Here is a 20,692-nt window from a genome sequence, read left to right on the forward strand (position 1 = left end):
TATTAGAATTCAATGAATCTGTAATAAACACATGAGTGAACTTTTAAAATGTTGAGGAAAATCCTTAAATATAAGAACCATGAGTAGGAGTTAGCTGTACCAGACATGTCAACATATTAAAAAGTTGTTATAGTTAAACAATGGGCTACTGGACCATGAACATACAGAAAGGTCAGTGTAACACATTAGGAAGGTTAGGATGTGGACCACCAATACACACACACACACACACACACACACACACACAGCACACCCTCAAATCTGTGAAGAAAAGCTTTGTTAGTCCATCAATATTGTAGTCACAGTGGGTAACAATAGTGAGTTTAGAAACATCCTGCTAAAAAGAGAGAGAGAACTCTCATGAATTAAGGTAAGCTTTTAGAAGGTTAAAATATTAAAAATATTCCTTAAGAAATTCTTAGAATTTCCTAGTTTTAAAATAGGAGTCCATTTTATCATTATAACACAAAAATTAAAAGATATGCCTCTAAATATGTTTGTATGGAAATTAACATGTTCTATCTAACTGAAAACTAAGAGAATAAGAATTTATAACACATACCATAAGATATTTTATCTATGAACATAATATGAACACCATAATTCATAGTAATATTTAAAATTAGGTTAAATGTATAACAAAATATTTGCCACAAGGGAAATATTGTGGCTTCTCTAGAGATAAAGAACATAACAGACAGAACCCTATGGTGGACCCAGCATTCCTTCCTCACCCCAACCCTTTGTGTCAGCTGTTAATACACAGAGGAACTCTGTACATGGGAACACTCTGGCCACCTTGAGTGGCCACCCTCTTCCTTCTCCAGTGCAGATTCCCCAGTCTCATTCCCAGATCAGTAGCAGAACACTTGCAGGGGCCTATCTCTTCTATCTGATTCTACTACCTGGGGACCTCACAGCACACACAGCTTTCCTCAACCCTGTGGACCCCTCCAACCTTTCACCTAGTCATTCACTATTCTTTCATGTAGGCCAACAATACCTAAGAAACACATTCCACATGGAACACACTATGGCTACACATAGCAGGGGTTCAAAAACACTCCCTAACAGACAACACACAGCCACCACATGTTCCAATGATGAAGAGAGGGCAACAGAAACCAAAGAATGCAATACCCACCCAACAAAAACACACCCACATATCAACACCTACAATCACAATCTTCCCAATCCCAGATGCCTAGGGACAAGTACCAAAACATAATCATTAACATCCATGACAGTATGTCTACACCAGAACCCAGCAACCCTACTACAGTAGGTCCTGAGAAATGCAATGCAGCTAGAGAACACAGTAGATCCTGAAAAATGCGATACAGCTGGAGAACAAGACTAGGACTTCAAAATAGTTGTGAGCCTGCTGAAGGGTCTCAAAGAGGACATGAATAAATTCATTAATGAAGTCTGTGAAAACATAAGCAGTGGAATTAACTGATGTAAACAGTGTAAGACATGAAAGTAAAAACAGAATCACTAAGGGAAACCCAAACAGAGGAAAAACTAGAAATGAAGAATTTAGGAAGTAAAACAAACAAACAAGAAAACCACCTCAGCAGTAAGCCTCACCAACAGAGGACAAGAAATGGGAGACAGAAGAATCTCAGGCATTGAAGACATAATAGTAGAAATGAATACCTCAATCAAAGAAAATGTCAAATTTAAAAAATATTGAGGTACATCAAGAAAAAACTAAAAAAACGTACATCAGAAACAAATAACCCAATTAAACTGGAATACAGATCTAAACAAAATGTTTTGAAAAAATGAAACCTACATGGCTGAGAACCATCTAAAGAAAAGTTCAACATCCCTAGTCATTAGGGAAATGTAATCAAAACTACTTTGAGATTTCATCTTACATAAAAAATAGACATGATCAATAAAATAAATGGCAGGTCATGGTAATGAGAATGTGGGGTAAGGAGGCACTCATCTATTGCTGGTGGGAGTGGAAACTTGTACAGCTACTGTAGATGGAAGTTTCTGTACTTCCATCTCTGTATAATATACAGAGATTTATTATACTAATTATAAACTGTTTGGTAAATGGCCCAGGTTTCTTATTGACTGACTCCCTTTTAATTATCAATCCATTTCTACTAATCTATGTATCTCCATGCAGTCTTGGCTTACTGGAGAATGCCCCATTGGTCACTAATTGACAAAATGCCTTACATCTGGATCTCATGGAGGCTGCCGGATCCTCCAGCAGGTAGAGAGGAATAGTGGGTGTTGACAACTCAGGCCCTCTCCCCATTAGTTACCTGGGAGAAAATATAAACTGAGTTGGGAGACTTGTAGAAGTAGGATCTTGATTTATTCCAATAGGGCTGAGGTAGGGGATGGAAATCTTAGGATGGGAATCTTAGGATGAGGAGTAAGGCCCAATAATATTCCACCAAGCTGGCAGGTAGCTAGGCAGGAGGCAGTCTTATATCAGGTCTTGCTGAGTCACCCCCACGTAGAAGTTACAGGCCAGAGACAGGTCTCCAAACTCTAGCCAGGCTCAGGAGGTTACACTGGGCTTTGCATCCAAGCCTTTTTAGGCCCAACAGGAGGCATTTCCTCAACTGAGGCTTCTTCCTCTCTGATGACTGTAGCTTATGTCATAATGACACACAAAACCAGCCAGTATAGGCAGCATGCACAGTTCTAAGCAGGAAGAGGTCCTAGCACTGATAAGGAAAGTGGACATAATCTCCCATTCCTAAGCCAGAAGCTTTCTAAATTGATAACTGCTCACAAATGAAAAACAAGTTTTCTCCAGTAGAGTCTCACTGACTATATACACCACACTTACGGATAGACCCCATACCCAGCAGTAGATAGTTGACAAATGAGGAACTTAATGTTATTTTGGGGGGATTTTTGTTTCACAGTGTTTTGTCTGGGTTTTTAAAAAATTATAGGTCTTTTGCTTATATTATGTTTTCAAATTTTGTGTTATTATGGAGTGTGTGTGTGTGTGTGTCTGCATCTGTATGTTTTTTGTGGCTTTTCTTTGGCTCTTTTTCTTCTATTTATCTACTTTGACCTATTCTGGTTTTTATTTTATTTTTAGATGACTTATTTTTCTAATAAGAGAAAGATAGGGTGTGGATTTGGGTGGGTGGGGATGTGGGAAGGAGCCGAAAGAGGGGAAACTGTGATCAGAACACACTAAATGAAAATGTCTATTTTCAATAAATAATAAATCTTTTAAAATGAAAATTAAAAATCAAAATAAAAACAGCAGAGGGGTTGGAGAGATGGCTCAGAGGTTAAGAGCACTGATTGCTCTTCCGGGGGTCCTGAGTTCAATTCCCAGCAACCACATGGTGGCTCACAATCATCTACAATTCAATCTGGTGCCCTCTTCTGGCATGTAGGCAGAACACTGGTATGTGTAATAAATAAATCTTTTTAAAAATTTTTTAAAAAACAGAGCAGAGTTTATTTTCTAATGGGAAGTCAAATTAAACTACTTAACAATTTCTACCTATCAAATTAGTAGAGAACAGTGAATTTAATAGTGTTGATTCTGTGAAGCTGATTGGAAAAACATGGGTTAGATTCATGCAAATTTAAAAGAGGTATTAAATATCTGTATGAGACTAACAAGGTAGCAATCAGATATAAGTTTTGTTTTCTGGAGAGATATCTGAGCCAACAAGGAAGATGCTCTGAATAAACCCACCAAAAGAACAATGCCAATGCTGAGAACCAACAGTAGTGATTTGATGCAGATTGAAACATCATGAGGACCTAACCACGTGGTCTAAATCGCTGTCTGTGCTGTGGTTTGGTGTCTTGCATATGTGAAGGGCAAGGCTACTTCTAGATGCCTGTTACTATCTTCAAAGAGACTGGGGTACCAAAAGGTACAGAGAGAATGTAACCAGATTGTCTCTTATGTTAGGTAATGAAACTGAACTTGTTTCAAAATCTGCTACTCACAGGACTGAGTTGAACTCTGGTAATATCAAAATGAGAAGAGGCCCAATGTCCACAAAATAAATCCTTCCAATAGCTCCTGTTGTCCTCAGGATGCAACCTGAACCCTTTCTTACACATTGAGATCTTCTCCTCTACCTCTCCATCTTCCTCCTCACTTGGACCCTGCCACACTGAGCTTTGCTGCCAAATGGCCCTCTTTTGTTTCCTATCCCAAATGCTTGTACATTTTCCAGATATAAAATGCCTTTTCTCACACACTTCCATACCCCGTTTCCTATGACTATTTACCAAGGTCTCAGTATACGTTGCTCTTCCCAAGAACTGTTTCCAGCCTTGTAAGCTGTATCCTACCATGCTTTTTAAGATACAGTGTGTCTGACTAGACAACATAATCTGTGTTTTAAACATTTGTTTGGGGGTGATGGTATGCTTTGAATCAGCTAAAGAACTTCTCGTCCTTGGCAAAAGCAGCCAAGCAGAGGCAGATACTCTAACCAGGAGTGGGCAAAGGGGAGTCGGCCTGCTAGTCATAGAGTCTTGGGGAGAGGATTATGATGTCATAGAGGAGCTTAGAGATTTGAAGAGAGGCAAGTGGGGAGCTTGGTTCAGAAGACTTTGGCTTCTGACAGTCATGGACTCACTAGGCTGCTGAGGAAGATCCAGCATTTGTCCATCTGCTGAACCCATTCAAGAAACAACAGTTAACAGCAGAAGTCAAGTATGGGAATAGTGAACTAAGAAGAGCCCGAGGAAGAAGTGTGTGACCAGATCAGGTAACACACACAAACCTTGTCTTGTGGGTCTTCTCTCTCTCTCTCTGCCTTGGGTCTTCACTCATCACTTAATTAATGAAGCCAACATAATGCCATGCAGAATTTCAGATGTTAGAACAGTAGCGAGCAAGATGAAGGGTATCCACTCTAATGAAACCAACAAGCAGAACAGTCAACTGGGAGTAGTTATTAAATGCTAGCATGTTAACATTTGATGCAGGAATCTGTAAGAAAATATGGGGGCTGAGCTGATGGACCAAGGAAATTCATTTAAGTGAGTGGTACTTCAAAGAACTTCGAGTGTGAATAGTATTTAGTGATATATAAGGATAGAGACAAGAAAAAGATTCTTAAGACTGGGAAGCCATACAAAGATCCTAACAAGAGGTGAGCAGAATCCAGCAGCCATCTTCTCTGAGCCAGCCTATTAAACTTGAGAGAAGAGTGGCTGGAAGTAAGAGAGGCTGGTAGGCAGAGGCCAAAAGGCGGCCCTACCAGGCCCTTAACAAACTTGCATTCAGTTCAATCCTCACTGAAACAGAAGAGCAGAGACTTGAGACAGTGGCTCTGGATAAGCGCCTTGGTTCTAAGACACTGGGAAGACTTCCAGACAACCTGTGAGCAGTTGTCTTATGAAGAAGATACTTGGAGTAAGGGAGAAACTTGTTTTGAGTGGAAGGCAGTGGGTAATAGCCAAGGTTTTAAAGATAGGAGGCTTCAAGAATGTTAACTATGCCTGGATAAAAGGAGGACCACCCATCAGGAGGGAATGAGGGAGCCAGAGACCTAGTTAGAGGATAACAGACTCCTTGTACCAACTGGCAAGATGTTGGCAACAGAGCTGGCTTGGGACAGAATCTGTATTTAGTGTGGTAAGACTGCTAAGGGACTTGTCATTGTCTTCCCTATGTCATAATGGACTGGACTGACTCCTAGCCTATTTGCCACCTCTGACACGGAGAGCCACCTCTAACACTGAGAGCCACCTCTAACACTGAGAACTTGCTCTCCATGCCCAACACAGGAATAATGGTAGGGGTGAAGTGTGTGTGAAGACTAGAATTCAGGAGCCCTGCATGGGGATGATAGTTGCTTCTGTGGAAGCAGTCTATCTATACCCAGATGATTGGAAGGATCCTAAGAAGCTCACTTTTGAGTTACACAGAGGCTCTGAGTTGTCTTCAGTACACTGCCTCAAGTTAGAGGAAAGAGAATAGAGTAAAACACAAAGGAGAGAGATTGAGACAAGAAGGCACAGAAAATAGAAGAGGAGGCTGCCCTTAGAAAGAAAAGCAATAGAAAACAAAGTGATGCTGAGTCCTCTTCTCTGATCTTGGTCTCAAGATGATGACCTTAAAGTAGTAGTGGCAGACAAAAAGGTGAAGAAACAGGTGCAGGACTTTCCACAGATGCCCACTTCAAAACTCACTGCCTAAGGCCCCATGGGTTCAAGAGCATGTGCTTTGTACAGGATTACACACAGACACACACACACAGACACACACACACACACACACACACACACACACACGCAGGCACGCTTGCTGCTAAAAAGCTTTAAGCCAAGGTGATAAGAGACACAGGCACTCCTCACCACTTCCTGGCTGCTCTAGTGTCTAATTGCTATGCTATGTCATTTTCTGTTTCCTCACTGCTGACCTCAGTCCCTGGCAAGTCTGGGCATTGCTAGGCAGGTCTGCCATTGCAGATGGCATCTCTAGAAGGGAGGGACTGAATGACTTATCTTACCCCTACCCCTTAGGAATGCTGCACCAGGATCTTCCTCTTGCCACAGGTTTTATTACCAAAGGACAGAAACCTAAAATAACTGGCAGACATAGTCCCAGAATGGAAGACCTAGCCCCTAAAAGCCAACCCCCTTCCAAATGGAGATAGCCCCTGACACTTCAGCTTTAGCATTGAGGGTGTGAAGGTCTAGAATCCAGTAGTAGGGGTGATGAGTTAAAACTCCCTTCCACATTTTCCTCTCTGCTGCTACTGTGGTCCAGAAGATTCAGAGCATCTCTATCGTTTCCAGGCTTCACACAGTAGTATAGTAGCTCCTAGGCTTATAGCAGGGACCTTCTTCCCATAGTGAAAGCTGAAGAGTGAGACCAGGTGAGGCTGGGAAACAGCTTGTCAGTCAAAAATGTCACTGTCTTCACAGGGTGGAGGCAGCATCCACACCCAGACTCATTGGGACCCAGTTTGTCAAGTGTAAACTGGATTTAGGTCCAATCCGCAGATGGAAAAGGAATGAGTTTAAGAGCCCAACCCCCACCCCCAGGACAGCCAAGGCCCTGTGTCTGCTATGAAGTCATAAAGAGTTGTTCTCATGGCAATGTAGGTCATCTACCAGGTGTCTTTAGTAACCATCTAATTCAAGATCTCTGTCCACTTCTGGGACTTTCTAACTAGGGAAAAGATAATCTCTGGCATGAAGATTGTGTAGCTTCTGTCCCCAGGAGACCCTGTGTCTCCAGTACAGCAGAACAAGAAGATAGTTTGAGTGCTTGGGAAAGGCATGGATGGGATGCAAGTAGAAGAGTCCACTGCAGAAGACAGAGGCCTCAGCAGATCAGGCACCATTAGAAGAGGTGTCACCCAGGTCCCAACTGAAGTTTCTAATGAGAAGAGTTGTTCGGAATTTTACTATTCACCAAAGAATATTGCAAAAGTTTAGTTTGAGGGCCTCTCCAAGGTTGTTACCTCCTCACCCCTGATGCTGCCACCTTAGAGAAGAAATAATACCCCTGATATGTGAATGGAGCTGCCTCAGCCTGTGGCCCACACTGTAGCCCTGCAAAGCCTGGGGCAGTGCCTTAATCTATGTTTTCTTGCTGCCACTAGCCATTGAACTGAGTTTCAAGGTACATAGAATGGTCTAGTACATTCAGAAAGGGAGTGATAGTGGGTGGTTCTGATAATTCTAATGTACTCAGGTTCCTGGAAACCACATTTAGACCAGAATATACACAGGATCTAGAGTGAGATGGAACCCATTTTGAATCCATTTACAAACTGCTAAGATAGATGTCTGAATTTTGTCTTCATATTTAGGGTGGTATATGAAAATGCTCTCCTTTTGTGCTGGTACTCATCACTGGGTAGATAAAGCCTATGATGCTGACCATAGGCGACTCAGGGTCAGCCTAAGAGTCTCTCTGCTATTCACTAAGAGACTCTGAGCAAATTTATTACAGACCTGTAAGTTTACATGCTTTACCCGGAAAATGGCTACCTAGTAAGGAACAGACACATGGGGAGTAGCTGTGGCTTCTGAGAGGGAGGTCCAGCCCTACTTACCAAGGTCTTTGTTTTGCCCCTGAGGATTCAGGTGCATTGGAGATAAAGGTAATAATGAAAGCAGGCCTCCAGACAGTCTTGTCATTTGAATCTTCTTTTTTCTAGGAACTTCAACAAAGAAGATGAGTGACCCATCAAAAAACAACCCGTGCTGCCCACCAAGTCCTCCATGCTGCCCACCGAAACCATGCTGCCCACCCAAACCATGTTGTCCACAGAAACCTCCTTGCTGCCCCAAGTCCCCATGCTGCCCACCGAAATCCCCATGCTGCCCGCTGAAACCCCCATGCTGCCCACTAAAACCCCCATGCTGTCCACAAAAATGTTCATGCTGCCCTAAAAAGTGCACATGCTGCCTGCAATCTCCCCCTTGCTGCTGTGGTCAACCCAACTGCTGCTCTGCAGAGAATAAGACTGAGTCAGATTCGGATTCCACAACTCAGGAAAAGGGTACTCAAGGACAACAGTCCCCTCAAAGTGCTCAAAGTGGATCCTGGAACCAGAAGAAGCCAAGCAAGTAGACTGTCCTTGACACCATGCCCTTCTTCAAAGGGTGAGGAATTACTACAGGTCGGGCTAAAACTGTTTTAAGGATGCTGCTTCCACACTAACCAACAAGACTATCCTATCCTAGACTACTATTTCCACCCAAACATAGGCAACTGGAAGTGGAAAGTAGAAAGGGCTAGAAACATTTTGCCTAGTGATACTGACATTTAGATAGCACAGAAATAAAAGAGCATTAAAAAAAGAACATTGTCTCCTTTCTTTCATTTGCGTCTGAAGCTATCTCTCCAGTCCAGCCTAACCCTGGGCCTTATGAAAGCTAAGGCCTTATGAAAGCTAAGCAAATTCTATCACTGAGCTGTAATTCTGGTTTCTAGCTTGCTTTTAAAGTGCTGCATCTGGGAGACCCCTTCAGTCCTAGGTAAAGGGGTGGTGGGTCACTTCCAAACCCCAGTTCTCTGGAGCACTTAGGTAGAACATTTTAGACCCAAACAAACCCAAATAATGCCCTTGAGATGACTGTAGTGCCCATTCACATTCACACTTTGGCAGTATCAGAGACAGAGGACTCAGCAAAGTGCAGGCTGGTGATAGCAGGTGAGGCCTCGGGTGTCATGCTGGCTCTGGGGCAGAGCCTTCCTGCTGTTCATCTTCAGGCTCTGTTCATACTTCAAAGGGCTTCACAGCATAAAGGGGTGATTCATTTAAAGTATGAAACCAAGACTCTGACATACTCTGGTTCTGCTTACACTTTGCTCCAAAAGCCACTGCATTAAAAGCAATTTCTTCTCACATTTCCATTCAGCATTTCCATTCAGCTAGGTAAGCAAGTAGGATAGAAAAATCACCCATCGCATACTTGTCAACATGATTCGGGATACACACAACTTTCCTAAATTCTTCCCTTTGCATTTGCTGCCTCATGTGTCTCATTTTCCAGCAGGATTTGTTCTGTCCCTTTAAATTTGAATTTTTAAAGGCTTTTCATAAATTAATGTTGAGAAAATCATCCCTTCAAACTATGTTTCCTCAACCCCCACAAGTATTTTGTGTGAAGAAAATCAAACTACAATATGTACTTTTATATCTATGATATGCACAAGTGAAAATCCTTGGGCTTTCAAAATTTAAGCACATGTATTCATGATAATGCACCCACAAGGGACAAAATAGCTCCCCATTTATTTTATATAAACTGTGTAAACATTCAAAACACAAAGTACAGTATGTTTCAGTAATTTTTCCAAGTGGCTGACAGTTTTTGGATCAGACGGTTCTGAGAATGAGTTGGGTGAATATGACTGCCTATGGAGAAAATATAAGTATACACAAGCAAGCTTAATTATGTTAAAAAAGCAAAAGGATGAAATACGAGTGAAAATGTATATATATATATATATATATATATATATATATTATCATGTGAAATAAGCCAGACTCCAATAAACACAAGTTCTTATGGACAGACAGTTCTTATGCACAGAAAGTTGTAGGTGAATATTTGAATTAAAGGGGACCAGAAAGGGAGGATGGAAGGGAGAAAACATGATGGAGTTAATAGGAGCAAAATAAAATCCTATAAATTTAAGAATAGTTTTTTTCTGCACTAATTAAAAGTTTTGGTGTTCCAAGTTTCCACTATTGCATGGTTCAACAAAATTAAAAACCCACAAGTCCATTTAGTCCAGCTTGTTTACCACACTAATGTAAGTACTGCTTCCATTCACAGTTTAGTATGCAGGGTAATTTCTTGCAGGGAAGGAAACAGTGGGTTCAAGGGCTTGCCACCATGCCCAGTATGAAGAGGATGGGAGAGGACCTTGGTAGAGCTGGTCACAGGATCTGGTGTTGTGGAAGAATACCATGAGGCTGTTGACCCATGAGCATGAATAGACTGGCCATAGCTGGGGAGACTATTTCTCACTCAGATCTCAAGTGCTACTCTGTGACACAGAGAACATCCCTCCTGGCCCAGCTTGCATTCACACAGCCTCCCCTCCAGGCTAAGCGATGTGCATTTCTCCATTCCAGGCTTCTGCTACTTCCCACAAGTGTTCTAATATTCAAGCATGCTATTGCATGTATCAAAGGTGCGTTTCCAAATCATTACTCCCATATGTGCATATTTATACCCTGGTTGATGGACATTTGGCTCCTTTCCAATGTTTGGCTGTTACAAAGTTCTTATGGACCTGGGCAGTGTGTGAGGGCACAGGGCTCCTCTCTGTAGTGGCAGCTGAAAGACAAGAAGCCTGTTGTGTTCTACTTAGGGGGAAACTGCCCAATTGTTTCCAGTGTAGCTGGGTACTTTATATCTTGTTAGCATTATTCTGATTATTATGGATCTTGATAATATTTCATACACCCCAGATTTTCAAGTTTTCGAAATTATGATCTAACATGGATGTTGGCTTTCATTTTCATTTTCTTCATGATAGATGACACAAAATCTTTCCTTTTTCTTATTTGTCTCCATCTTTGGTGAATTATACACAAATTTTTAAACCATTTTTATGGCTTATTAATGAATTTAAATGCCTTTTATTAATAAATAAGTTGAATATATTTTCCTCAGGCTATAACTTACCTTTTCACCATAATTTTTTTTCTTAACAAAAAGCAAGAAGTCTTTATTCTGAAAAGTTTGAACATAACTACCAAACATAGACTGACAACATCAGTCACAGAATATATGAGATGCTAAGTGAAAACTGCAGCACAAGGCATGGAATACCTCCAGAGGTCTTCATAACAATACAGTCTATCGTCATCCACCTTGCTAATCCACCGTTACTATACGGTAAGACACTGTTGCTGGAGGTGCAAGGAGAGGGACTCAGTCTCAAATTGACGAGGAAATGTTACCTTCTGCCTTGTTTTCATAGTACCAAAAGATCCTATGAAGGCTGCTGAAGGAGGAAGGCTATCGGTGATCTTACCCAGAACTGGACACTCTCACATTACATACCTTTCTGCCTGGCAAGATGTGCCCACTGGTGAAGTCAGGGCACATCTGTTGTGAGGTAACTGACTGATTGGACTTGAAGTCTGATCCATAGGGGGGGAGTTTCAAGCCTGCTGCTATAATCCTAGTCAAAAGTTCATGACTAAGAAGGTCATAAGCCCTAAGGTTATCTTGATAAGTAGTCATGCTATCAAATTACTTCCTAAATATTTATCTTTATACCCACAAATCTGGGCTGCTGTCAACCTTGGCCAGAGAAGTTTCTTTTTCCTTTTCGTTTTCCCCACTAGGTAACAGTGCAAAGACACATAATAGGTGAACATGTTGAAAATAAGAGGAAGAGAGAGTAGGTCATGGGGGAACAGGAAGTTTGAGTGGGGGGGGGGTAGAATAGGGGGAAGAGGGAATCATAGGTTAGAAGACAGATCAGGCATCAGAGTGACCTCTAGTGATCTAAAGGGATGACACCATTTGGCAAGCTAAGCAATAGTGGAGAGACCACCTCGAATGGCCATTCCTGATAATGAACTTGATGTCTATAACCATCCAGGAGCCTTCATCCAGTGACTGATGGAAGCAGAGGCAAACACACACAATTAAGCACTGAACTGAACCCAAGGAACCTATGGGGCCCTGAGCAGTGGATCAGTGTCTATCCCTGGAATACAAACAGTCATCATGTGCCCATAGCACAAAGAGGGATGCTCTCTCAGCCTGGACTCTTAGGGGAGTGCCTGGACCCTACCCTGAGTGAAATGACAGACTCTGGATATCCCCTATGTGGAAGGAATTGGCAATAGGGTGGGAGGCTTGGGTGGGGATGGGGAATGTGGGAGGAGGGGAGGGAGAGGGAACTGGGATTGACATGTAAAACAAGCTATTTAAAATTAAAATTAAAAATTAAAAAAAGAAAATAAGAGACTGAGTGATCATCCTTGAATGGGTAATTTTTAACACCCCCCCTCCGAGCTGAGGCTCATCTCCAGAGAAGAGGAAGAAAGAGAGTGTAAGAACTGCAGGAAGTGGAGGAGTGACGTGAGACTCTGTCTTTTGGACATGGCATGACCTGACTATCATCTCAGGAACTCAGTAACTGTGACTACCTGTTCAAGAACCTAATCAGATCAAGTCAAACAAGAATCCTGACATTGGTGAAGGAGATGCTCTCCGGGGCCCGCCCCTTAATGAGGTGCTATTGGCAGTTGATAGCTGCTGAGGGAGAAAGAATCCATCTGAGGGAATTCGACTGGTTAGAAAGGCTAGAATAAAGCAATAAGTGCCAGTTAGTCATTTAACTGTTTCTGTCTCCAATGATTTTGAATTATGGCCTTTCATGTGCCCACATTCTTTGTCTATACTGTGTCTTGATTCCACTCTAATCCAGCTTTTCCCTCTCATCTGCCTTAGGCTATGTATGAGCTACTTTTTTTTTTCATTGCTGTGACAAAATATCTGAAAGAAATTAAGGAAGGAAAGTTTTGTTTTCCCTTATAGCTACAGGTTACAGTCCATCATGATGAGGAAGGCACAGCTTCAGGAATATGCAACATCTGTCTCTACCGGCAGGAACCAGAGAGAGAAACACGAGAGCAATGGCTCTGCCCCCTTTTCTCCTTTTCATTCAGCTCGTGGAATGGTACCACCAACATTTAGGGTGTTATCCTCCTCTCAGTTAGCATATATATACATATATATACATGTTTTTATCCTAGGTTATTCTAGATCCTGTCAAGATTGACCATCACAGGTTGCCTTTATCAAGATTGTCAACAGGTTCCATGTTCCCTAACACAATATTTATAGTCGTATCTTTTAAAATATTTAGTAAGAAAATGCATTTTCAATGGTACACAATGTGATCATTTAATATTACATGTACATTGTGAAATGATTGCCATATTAATTAACATCTCAATCGTCACCCTTGCTGTGCCTGAGACATTCAGCAATTACTCATAACTGAAGTTTTGTGCTGCTTGATCAATATCTCATTTCTCCTACCACTAGCCGTAGAAATCTCTGCTTGGCCACTGCTTCTATAAATCTGATTTCTTATGCTCCCCATTCCCCATATATCTATAGCATTTTTTCAAGCAACGGTCCAGTTTCTTCAAGGACATTCCATCTACCATCCCCCTGCAGTGTTTTATTTTTTAAACTCAGTGTCTGTTATTTTAGTTTCTTTCACTTTCCTTGACTTCCTTCATATCTCCCTGACCACTTGTTAGTGGGAATGTTTTCCAGCCTCTTCATTCTTCTGTTAATATTCATTCCCTTGGTGATTTCACTTTAGATAATGAGAAAGAGGAGGGGAGAAGAGGATGCTTCATAATTTATGTCTATGCCATAAACCTCTTTCTGAACTCAAGGTTTATACTTCTAAGTACTGTGTCATGTCTGCCTGAGTATCTAATGGGAAGCTCGCGTTTGGCCTGTTCCAGGACTCACAACTGAGAGTCTCTTCAACTCTGTTAATTATGATTCTATCTTATGTTCATGCAAGGCTAACATGTTTGAATCATTGTTGGCTCCCCTCTTAAAACTCAGATATTCCTTCTGTTCTCAAAATTCATCTGAAATCTGACTATGATATCACTGTTTCAGAGACATTGATAAATTCATACAGTTGCATCTTACAGCTAACAACTTCCATTCTTGCCAGAAAGATACTTTCACAAGTAAGTCAGACAGTGCCACTGCTACATTGTTTCTCAGCCGCTGAAAAGCCAAAGTTGCTGCATGATTTCCCCTCCCTATCCACCTCCACTCACTCCTTCAATCTTGTCTTACTGGCACAGCCTTCTTGCTGGCTCCAAAAGATTCTTGCCTAACATTGTTTGCTTCACTGTCTCCTCTCCTCCTCCTCCATTTAACCTGGTGCTGACTTTCTTTTCTTCAAGTTCTTGCTGTGACAACTCTGTCTAAAGTCTCCCCCCAACCCCTAAACTTCACAAACTTGCCTTGCCACATTTTCCCACAAAGTATGCTGCCAACATGTAAAACTCATTGAAGTGCTTTGTCTGTTTTTCACTTTACTTATTGCTGACCTACCATGCAGGAATGAAAGCTTTCACCCAATAGAGATGTTTCCCTGTTTATTTTAATGCTGGACCACCAGGGCCTAGAAAACAGGTTCAAGGATGCTGTCAATCAACAGCAGTTAATAAAATTCAGTCACTAGGGAGAAGTTGGAAAAGATAGAGAACAGGATTGTAAATGTGCAGAAGGAAGCAAAGGTAAAAGTAGAAACCTAGGCTTTATCCCAGGCTTCCCCTGACTCCAAGTGCTCCTCTTGAATCTCCGTGTCATCCTCTGTGAGTCAAGGGGTCATCCCCATAGCATTCCCAGTGTGCTAGGAGGTAGTTCAGGGACGACTTGGCCTGAGGTTCCTTGCAGAAGTGCTGGGGTGGGGCGGGGGAAGAGTGAGCTTGGCAGAGCAAGCAAATACTTGTTTGAGAGAGGAAGCTTGATTCACCGAACCCCATATAGCCCTGACCTCTATCCTTCTGCCTGCTTCATTCTACACAGGCTTTCTAGTAAAACCTGAATGATAGGAAACCAACCTTTTAGCTGCTCCAGCACTTTCAATCTTGCCTGCCAGTAAGTGGCATCTCTGATTCAGGAGCTGAAGCAATGACCAAGGAGCAGAGATCCACACTTAATCCACTTGCGGGTGAGATTGCTGGCAAGTGAGATCAGGTGCTCTTCTGTTTTATGAAATGGATTAACAGAGCTCATGAATGAGAGTGGATGGGATGAATAGGCTTGGAGGATTTAATTCCTATGAATGGCCTCAAGGGACACTTTGTCAGACCTGGATCTGTTTCATGGAGAGCCATGCAGGGTCCATGTACTCCCTTGGGGTGGCATTGAGTTACAACCCTCTCTGTTACTAAGACTGTCTCTTTATCAGGCCAGAAGTTCATTGAGAACAGAAGCAAGGCCTGTCCTAATTCACGCTTCTTGAGGCCAAGGATTGTATCTCTCCATCAGACTGGGAAGATAGGCCAGGGCCCTGATGTACATGGGACCCAGGGACCTGTGCTCAACCCCTTGACTGGGTGACCTGGTTTGAGAAGTGTGTAAATGAGTGGGGGAGGAAAGTTGATAGGCAGGCTTGGTTTGGTGTCCTGCATCATGAATGACTCATCTGGAGACCAAGGGTCTCAAATGGTTTCATGACAAGTCATCAGCAAATACAGAAAACAAACAGATGGGTTCAGGAAAGGGTCATAGTGGGTCATGTTCACCAGAGGCTCACCAGGACTGGAGTGAAGCAAGCATGTCAGCTTCTATTGCAGAAACAAGCATTTTTTCAGACTTCTTCCTCCCCACACATGCACATGCATGTAACACGGGTCTGAGTGTCGCCTACAGCACTCAGAAGTGATTTCAAGAGCAATTACTCAGCCAGGAGGCAGCTGGTGCAGCATCAGGTGCCCCCTGCACATACCCTACCTAGCAAAAAAGAAGTGATGATCTAGAACTGGGCCCCAGCCTGCTTCAGTTTATTTGTCTGACACTTGAAGTCTCATCTGGCTGAGGAGACTGTGTGACCGGACTTCTTTTTTGTTCCACTGCTGTCCCCCTCATCTGCTGTCTATACTCCAGGCAATGGTGACTCCCTATCTGTTCTCTACCACACTGGACACCTCCTATGCCCGATGCCCTGTCTGGACACACACACCCTGAAACCTTAATCCGTCTATCATCCCCACTCCCTCATTCTCTTTAATTGATACAGCACTTTCCAGTCTTCTCTCACTAGACTATGCAGTATACTAGGACTACACACACATTACTAATTCCATTGTCTGGATTGTTTTTCCATATCAGATCTTAATTCCAAATCACTGATTTCCCCTCTGTCCACACAGGCTCCAAGGGCCCTCCATGCCCTATAGGAATACAAATCCACTTTAATTTCTTTATTACCTCACTGGGGGCACACAAGGTCTTATTTAGAGAACATGACATGATATTCTATGATGTGCTAATTGCCACTTGAGACCCAGTAGCAGGCATATTAGATCAATCAGAAAATGAAAAGGCAAGTGACTTGATTGCTTTGACACAGTACTCTACTTTAGACCCTCATGAGGTTTTATTGTTGCTGTTTGGTTTGGTTTGTTTTCCCATTATTTGTGAGACCATCTTGAAACTTATTATGCAGCCTGAGCCTGTCCTAGGATTCCGGATCCTCTTGCCTCTACCTGTCAATTGCTGGAATTGCGAAAAAGGCATGCTACTCTATGCTTGGCCAAAGCCTCTTAATTTTCAAGGGAAAAAACGAAAAAAATCAACTCTGATGATCTTTAAAAATCCTGTTTCCTTAAAATTCTCCCCTTAGGCAAGTAACATACTACACAAATATCAACCCATAATTGTAACGACTCAAGACAAGAAAGCAGCCAGTATTCTGGGCACCAAGCATCATCTCACAAAATCTTAACAGGAACTTAAAGAGGTGCTTGGGTCCTCCTTTTAAAAACACAGAGACTGTGTTTTCTCCTGATAGGATTGGGTTACGATAAAGCACCAGAGTCATAATGCAACTCTCTGTCCTCAGGACCAATAAGGGTCATCCCAGAACTCAACATCCCAAGGGTGTTTTGGCTGAATAAGAGCCAGACAAACTATTACTTTCTGCAGAAAATCTAGAATTTATCATACTACTGAGAAATGGTTGACCTTTGGGACTCGGAGGATGTCTCTGAAGGCACATAGTGAGACCTGTCATGATGGTCAAACTCTATCAAGGAGCCTGGGGGGGAAGAGATGCCTCAGACCACAGCCAAGGTGTCTGGGTTCCAGCCCTATCACAGACTCACTGTACACTTTAGACAGTTCTTACATCCTCATCTAAGACTTCTGTCCCTATCTTTCCAGAAAGAGAGGAACCCCAATAATGGAGATGCTGCAACACTCTAAACCATCCAAAGGCAAGTTTTTAAAAATTAATTTATCCTTTCATAACTTCATATGTTGTAGTCATGTTCATCCTCCCACTTTCTTCCATCTTCTTTTAATTTCATCCATTGTCTCTTGCCAATTCTTCATCCCATTCTTCTTAGATGGAAGGAAAAGGGCAGTGACTCTCCCTTCTGTCCAAAGCACCAGTCTCTTACTCCACCAAATCTCCTTTCTTTCACTATCAAAGCAATAGGCATACCTTTGTTCTTCTTGCCATAAAGAGCAGAACTGGCAATGTCTTTCCATAGTAACTGGATCCAAACTTGATTCAAAAGAAAGGGCCAATACCAGAGGTCAAAACTGAGAATGAGAAATTCATGAAGCCAATTTGGGGAAGCCAGATGAAGTGATACAGAGAAAAGCAGGTCAATTCATGCAGGCGCACCCAAAAGTCCAGAAAGAAATATTCATCCTTGTGTCAATTCTTGGTCTCACCTTTTCCTTAGACTCATTCTCCTGGGAATGAGAAGGGCACAAATGAAAATTATCAGATTCGGTAGGCAGGAGAGGTAGATAAGAAGACTCCAGATATGTAAGAAGGCAGTCAGGGCAGTTTTAGATGGAGAGATGACATGGGAAACAGTTACCCTGAGGACCAGAGGATAGGAGGTCAGCATCCTCAGAGATTCTCCACACACTAGACGACAGACAGATGCTGAGTGGCCATGCAAAATGAGAGCATGAGATCTTTAGGCCCAAACCATCTTCATAGGACCATCTGCCACCATCTTCCCAGGATGAGCAACTCATGAAGAGCTATTCCCAACATCTCCACTGTCCCCGAGGGTAATGGATTTCCATAATTTATCCTTTTGACTACCCTCCCACTTCCCAAAATACCAATAATTGAAACAGGGTGCCATGGAGGAAAGATAAATTAGGCATTTTCTGCCTCTAGAAGAGAAATGACAGGGGTCTAAAGGGGCTGAGGCAGATTTGGGTCAAGGCCTCTCCATGGGTCAAAAGCTCACATTCATTTTACTGGCAAAGGAATAGGCAGTTTCTTGCATTTATCAAAGGATTAGAGACTTATGAAGTCAGACACACAGTGTGCTGAGAGGCTTTGCCTTATACATGTAATTCCCGGTACCTAACTAGAGAAATCCAAGGGCAGAATATGGAGCTGTATGCATTAGAAGTCTGGGGCATCCTCAGCCCCTCCTGCAAACACACACATGCTTCTAGACTGCATCCTCTGCCCTCCTTCCCACACCCTAGCTTTGCCCAGTGGTCAAACACTCATGCACACCTACTGTCTTTTCAGGGTTATTATGTTCTGAATCAGAGGGTGGGAGCCAGATCTGGCAGATACTGAGCCTCTGGGAACCAATAAGACCGGTGTGACTTCTTGAACAGTGTGCTGCCTTGGCACTGTCACAGGCTGAGGAGAGAGATTCCTCCCATGTGAGGTCAGAAGTGGAGCATAAGTGCCCCAGTGCCCATGTGAGGAGTCTTGCTTAGTTCTGGTTGGGTGGGGAGAGCTCTCCTTGCTGTAGAAAATAGCACAGTTCTGGTTCTACAGGGGAGTAGTGTGAGATCCTGCATGGCTCTGGGAATAGAGAAGGTCTGCACAAAAGTGTTCTAGAGGAAAGAAGGATCCTTTAAGTCCTCCATATATTTAAAGACTGAGCCCCAGGAACATGAGAATTTAGTATTGTAAACAGATATGCTTAAGACTAAGATTAGATGCTATTCAGGACAACTGCAGGGAACAGAGACACCTCTCAAAATTAACCAGAAATTCAGTTTCATTTTTACATTATTTTACTATTTCTTTATTAAGTTATAAGAGAGTGTTAATGAATGAACTCCATAAAATAAGCTGTTAACCAAGTACTGAAGATAAAGGTAAGTCACAACCGGGCTTTATTTTCCTGGCACACACATATACACACATGAAAATGGGTTAACAATGAAGTATTAGAAAGTACTTATGCTTAGGTGTGATAGTTGCTGTCATTCATTCCTTCAATTACTATTGATAGTGTCTTAGTGTATGAGGGGACTTTGACAGGTTCTTGGGACAATGGAGAGCACACCAGGTATGTTTCTGTTCTTAGACAACTTGTTTTTCAGTGGTAAAGACCGATAATAATAAAAATGGAATAAATGTAAATAAAATAGTTAAATTTTTATTAAGTTGATTAAGGCGGAAGACAATCCAGTAGCTATGGTGGTTACAGGAGGATGCTCGTCAGACCCCAACATTTCCATCAAAGCTTGAAGGTATGTCAGTGCCCTGGAAAGGAACCTGTTGGCAGAGGGACAGCAGGTGCTCTGCTCTGAGGTAAAGCACTTTGGATGTGCCCTAGTGACTGAAGACCTGGAGTGAGACTGTAGCATACCTGTCAGAGGTGAATCTCTGAGTTCAAGACTGACCTGGTCTACAGAGTGAGTTCCAGGACAAGCAAGGCTACACAGAGAAATCTTGTCCAGAAACCACTATAGCCCCCACAAGCACAAAAAAGAAAATGATCTGAGATGGCAATGGGCAATTTGGTTGTGAGCTTGTAGGGTGCACACTCCTGAAAATTATAGAAAGCATTGATTACCATCATGAAATGCAATGCATGCACCATATTCGATTTCTACTGATTCCCGTTCCCTTGTCTGGAGTGAAGCAGTAGCTTCTAGGACTATGGCATCCTTGGGCACTTCTATAAATACAACTTTGGGTGTGATGTGGGAGCTGGGAAGTCCCTGGCACACAGAGGGAGAAGCAATGTAAGTGCCTATTTCTGTCTCCATGACCTTCCCCCAAGACATGGTGTATGTCCTCACAGAAGGGAATTATGTAATGTGCTGAGCACAGATGCTGAGTACTGATGGGCCCACCACACGTCCCTTCCTTCAGAAGTGATCCATTACACTACTACCAGGTATCTTGGCCTGGCTATCCCCAAAACACAAAGCTTCTCATTCTATGCCCTTGGAAATAGATCTTCCAACCTGAAAATCAGGTCAAACCTATTGAAACTGAAAGGTAAGTTTGATTGAGACTGTAAAGTATGAAACCTTTCTCACCCCCTTCTCCTCTTCCATGCCCAGATCAGATGATCTCAACCATAAGTGACTGAGCCCTCACACTCCCACGGTCAGACAGGAATTGGAAAAGGGAGCCCTAGGGGGAGGTTGCTGCCTAAGATAGCAGGTGAGTCAGGAAGGAGCCAGAGGAAGCTGACCAACTGAAGTGGTGAAACCAGTCCAC

At 42.6% G+C, this 20,692-nt stretch overlaps 1 protein-coding gene across 1 annotated transcript; it reads left to right on the plus strand.

The window, feature by feature from the left end:
• The first annotated feature begins 4,548 nt into the window (after positions 1 to 4,548).
• On the plus strand, positions 4,549 to 8,793 carry LOC101834918 (sperm mitochondria associated cysteine rich protein). Its single transcript, XM_005080256.2, is given in 2 exon segments — positions 4,549 to 4,733; positions 8,145 to 8,793. Coding segments are annotated over 2 exon segments (558 nt in total). The 5' UTR covers positions 4,549 to 4,591; the 3' UTR covers positions 8,561 to 8,793.
• Positions 8,794 to 20,692: the final 11,899 nt, after the last annotated feature.

Source organism: Mesocricetus auratus, unplaced genomic scaffold, assembly GCF_017639785.1.
Source record: "Mesocricetus auratus isolate SY011 unplaced genomic scaffold, BCM_Maur_2.0 Super-Scaffold_100009, whole genome shotgun sequence".
Classification (NCBI taxonomy): domain Eukaryota; kingdom Metazoa; phylum Chordata; class Mammalia; order Rodentia; family Cricetidae; genus Mesocricetus; species Mesocricetus auratus.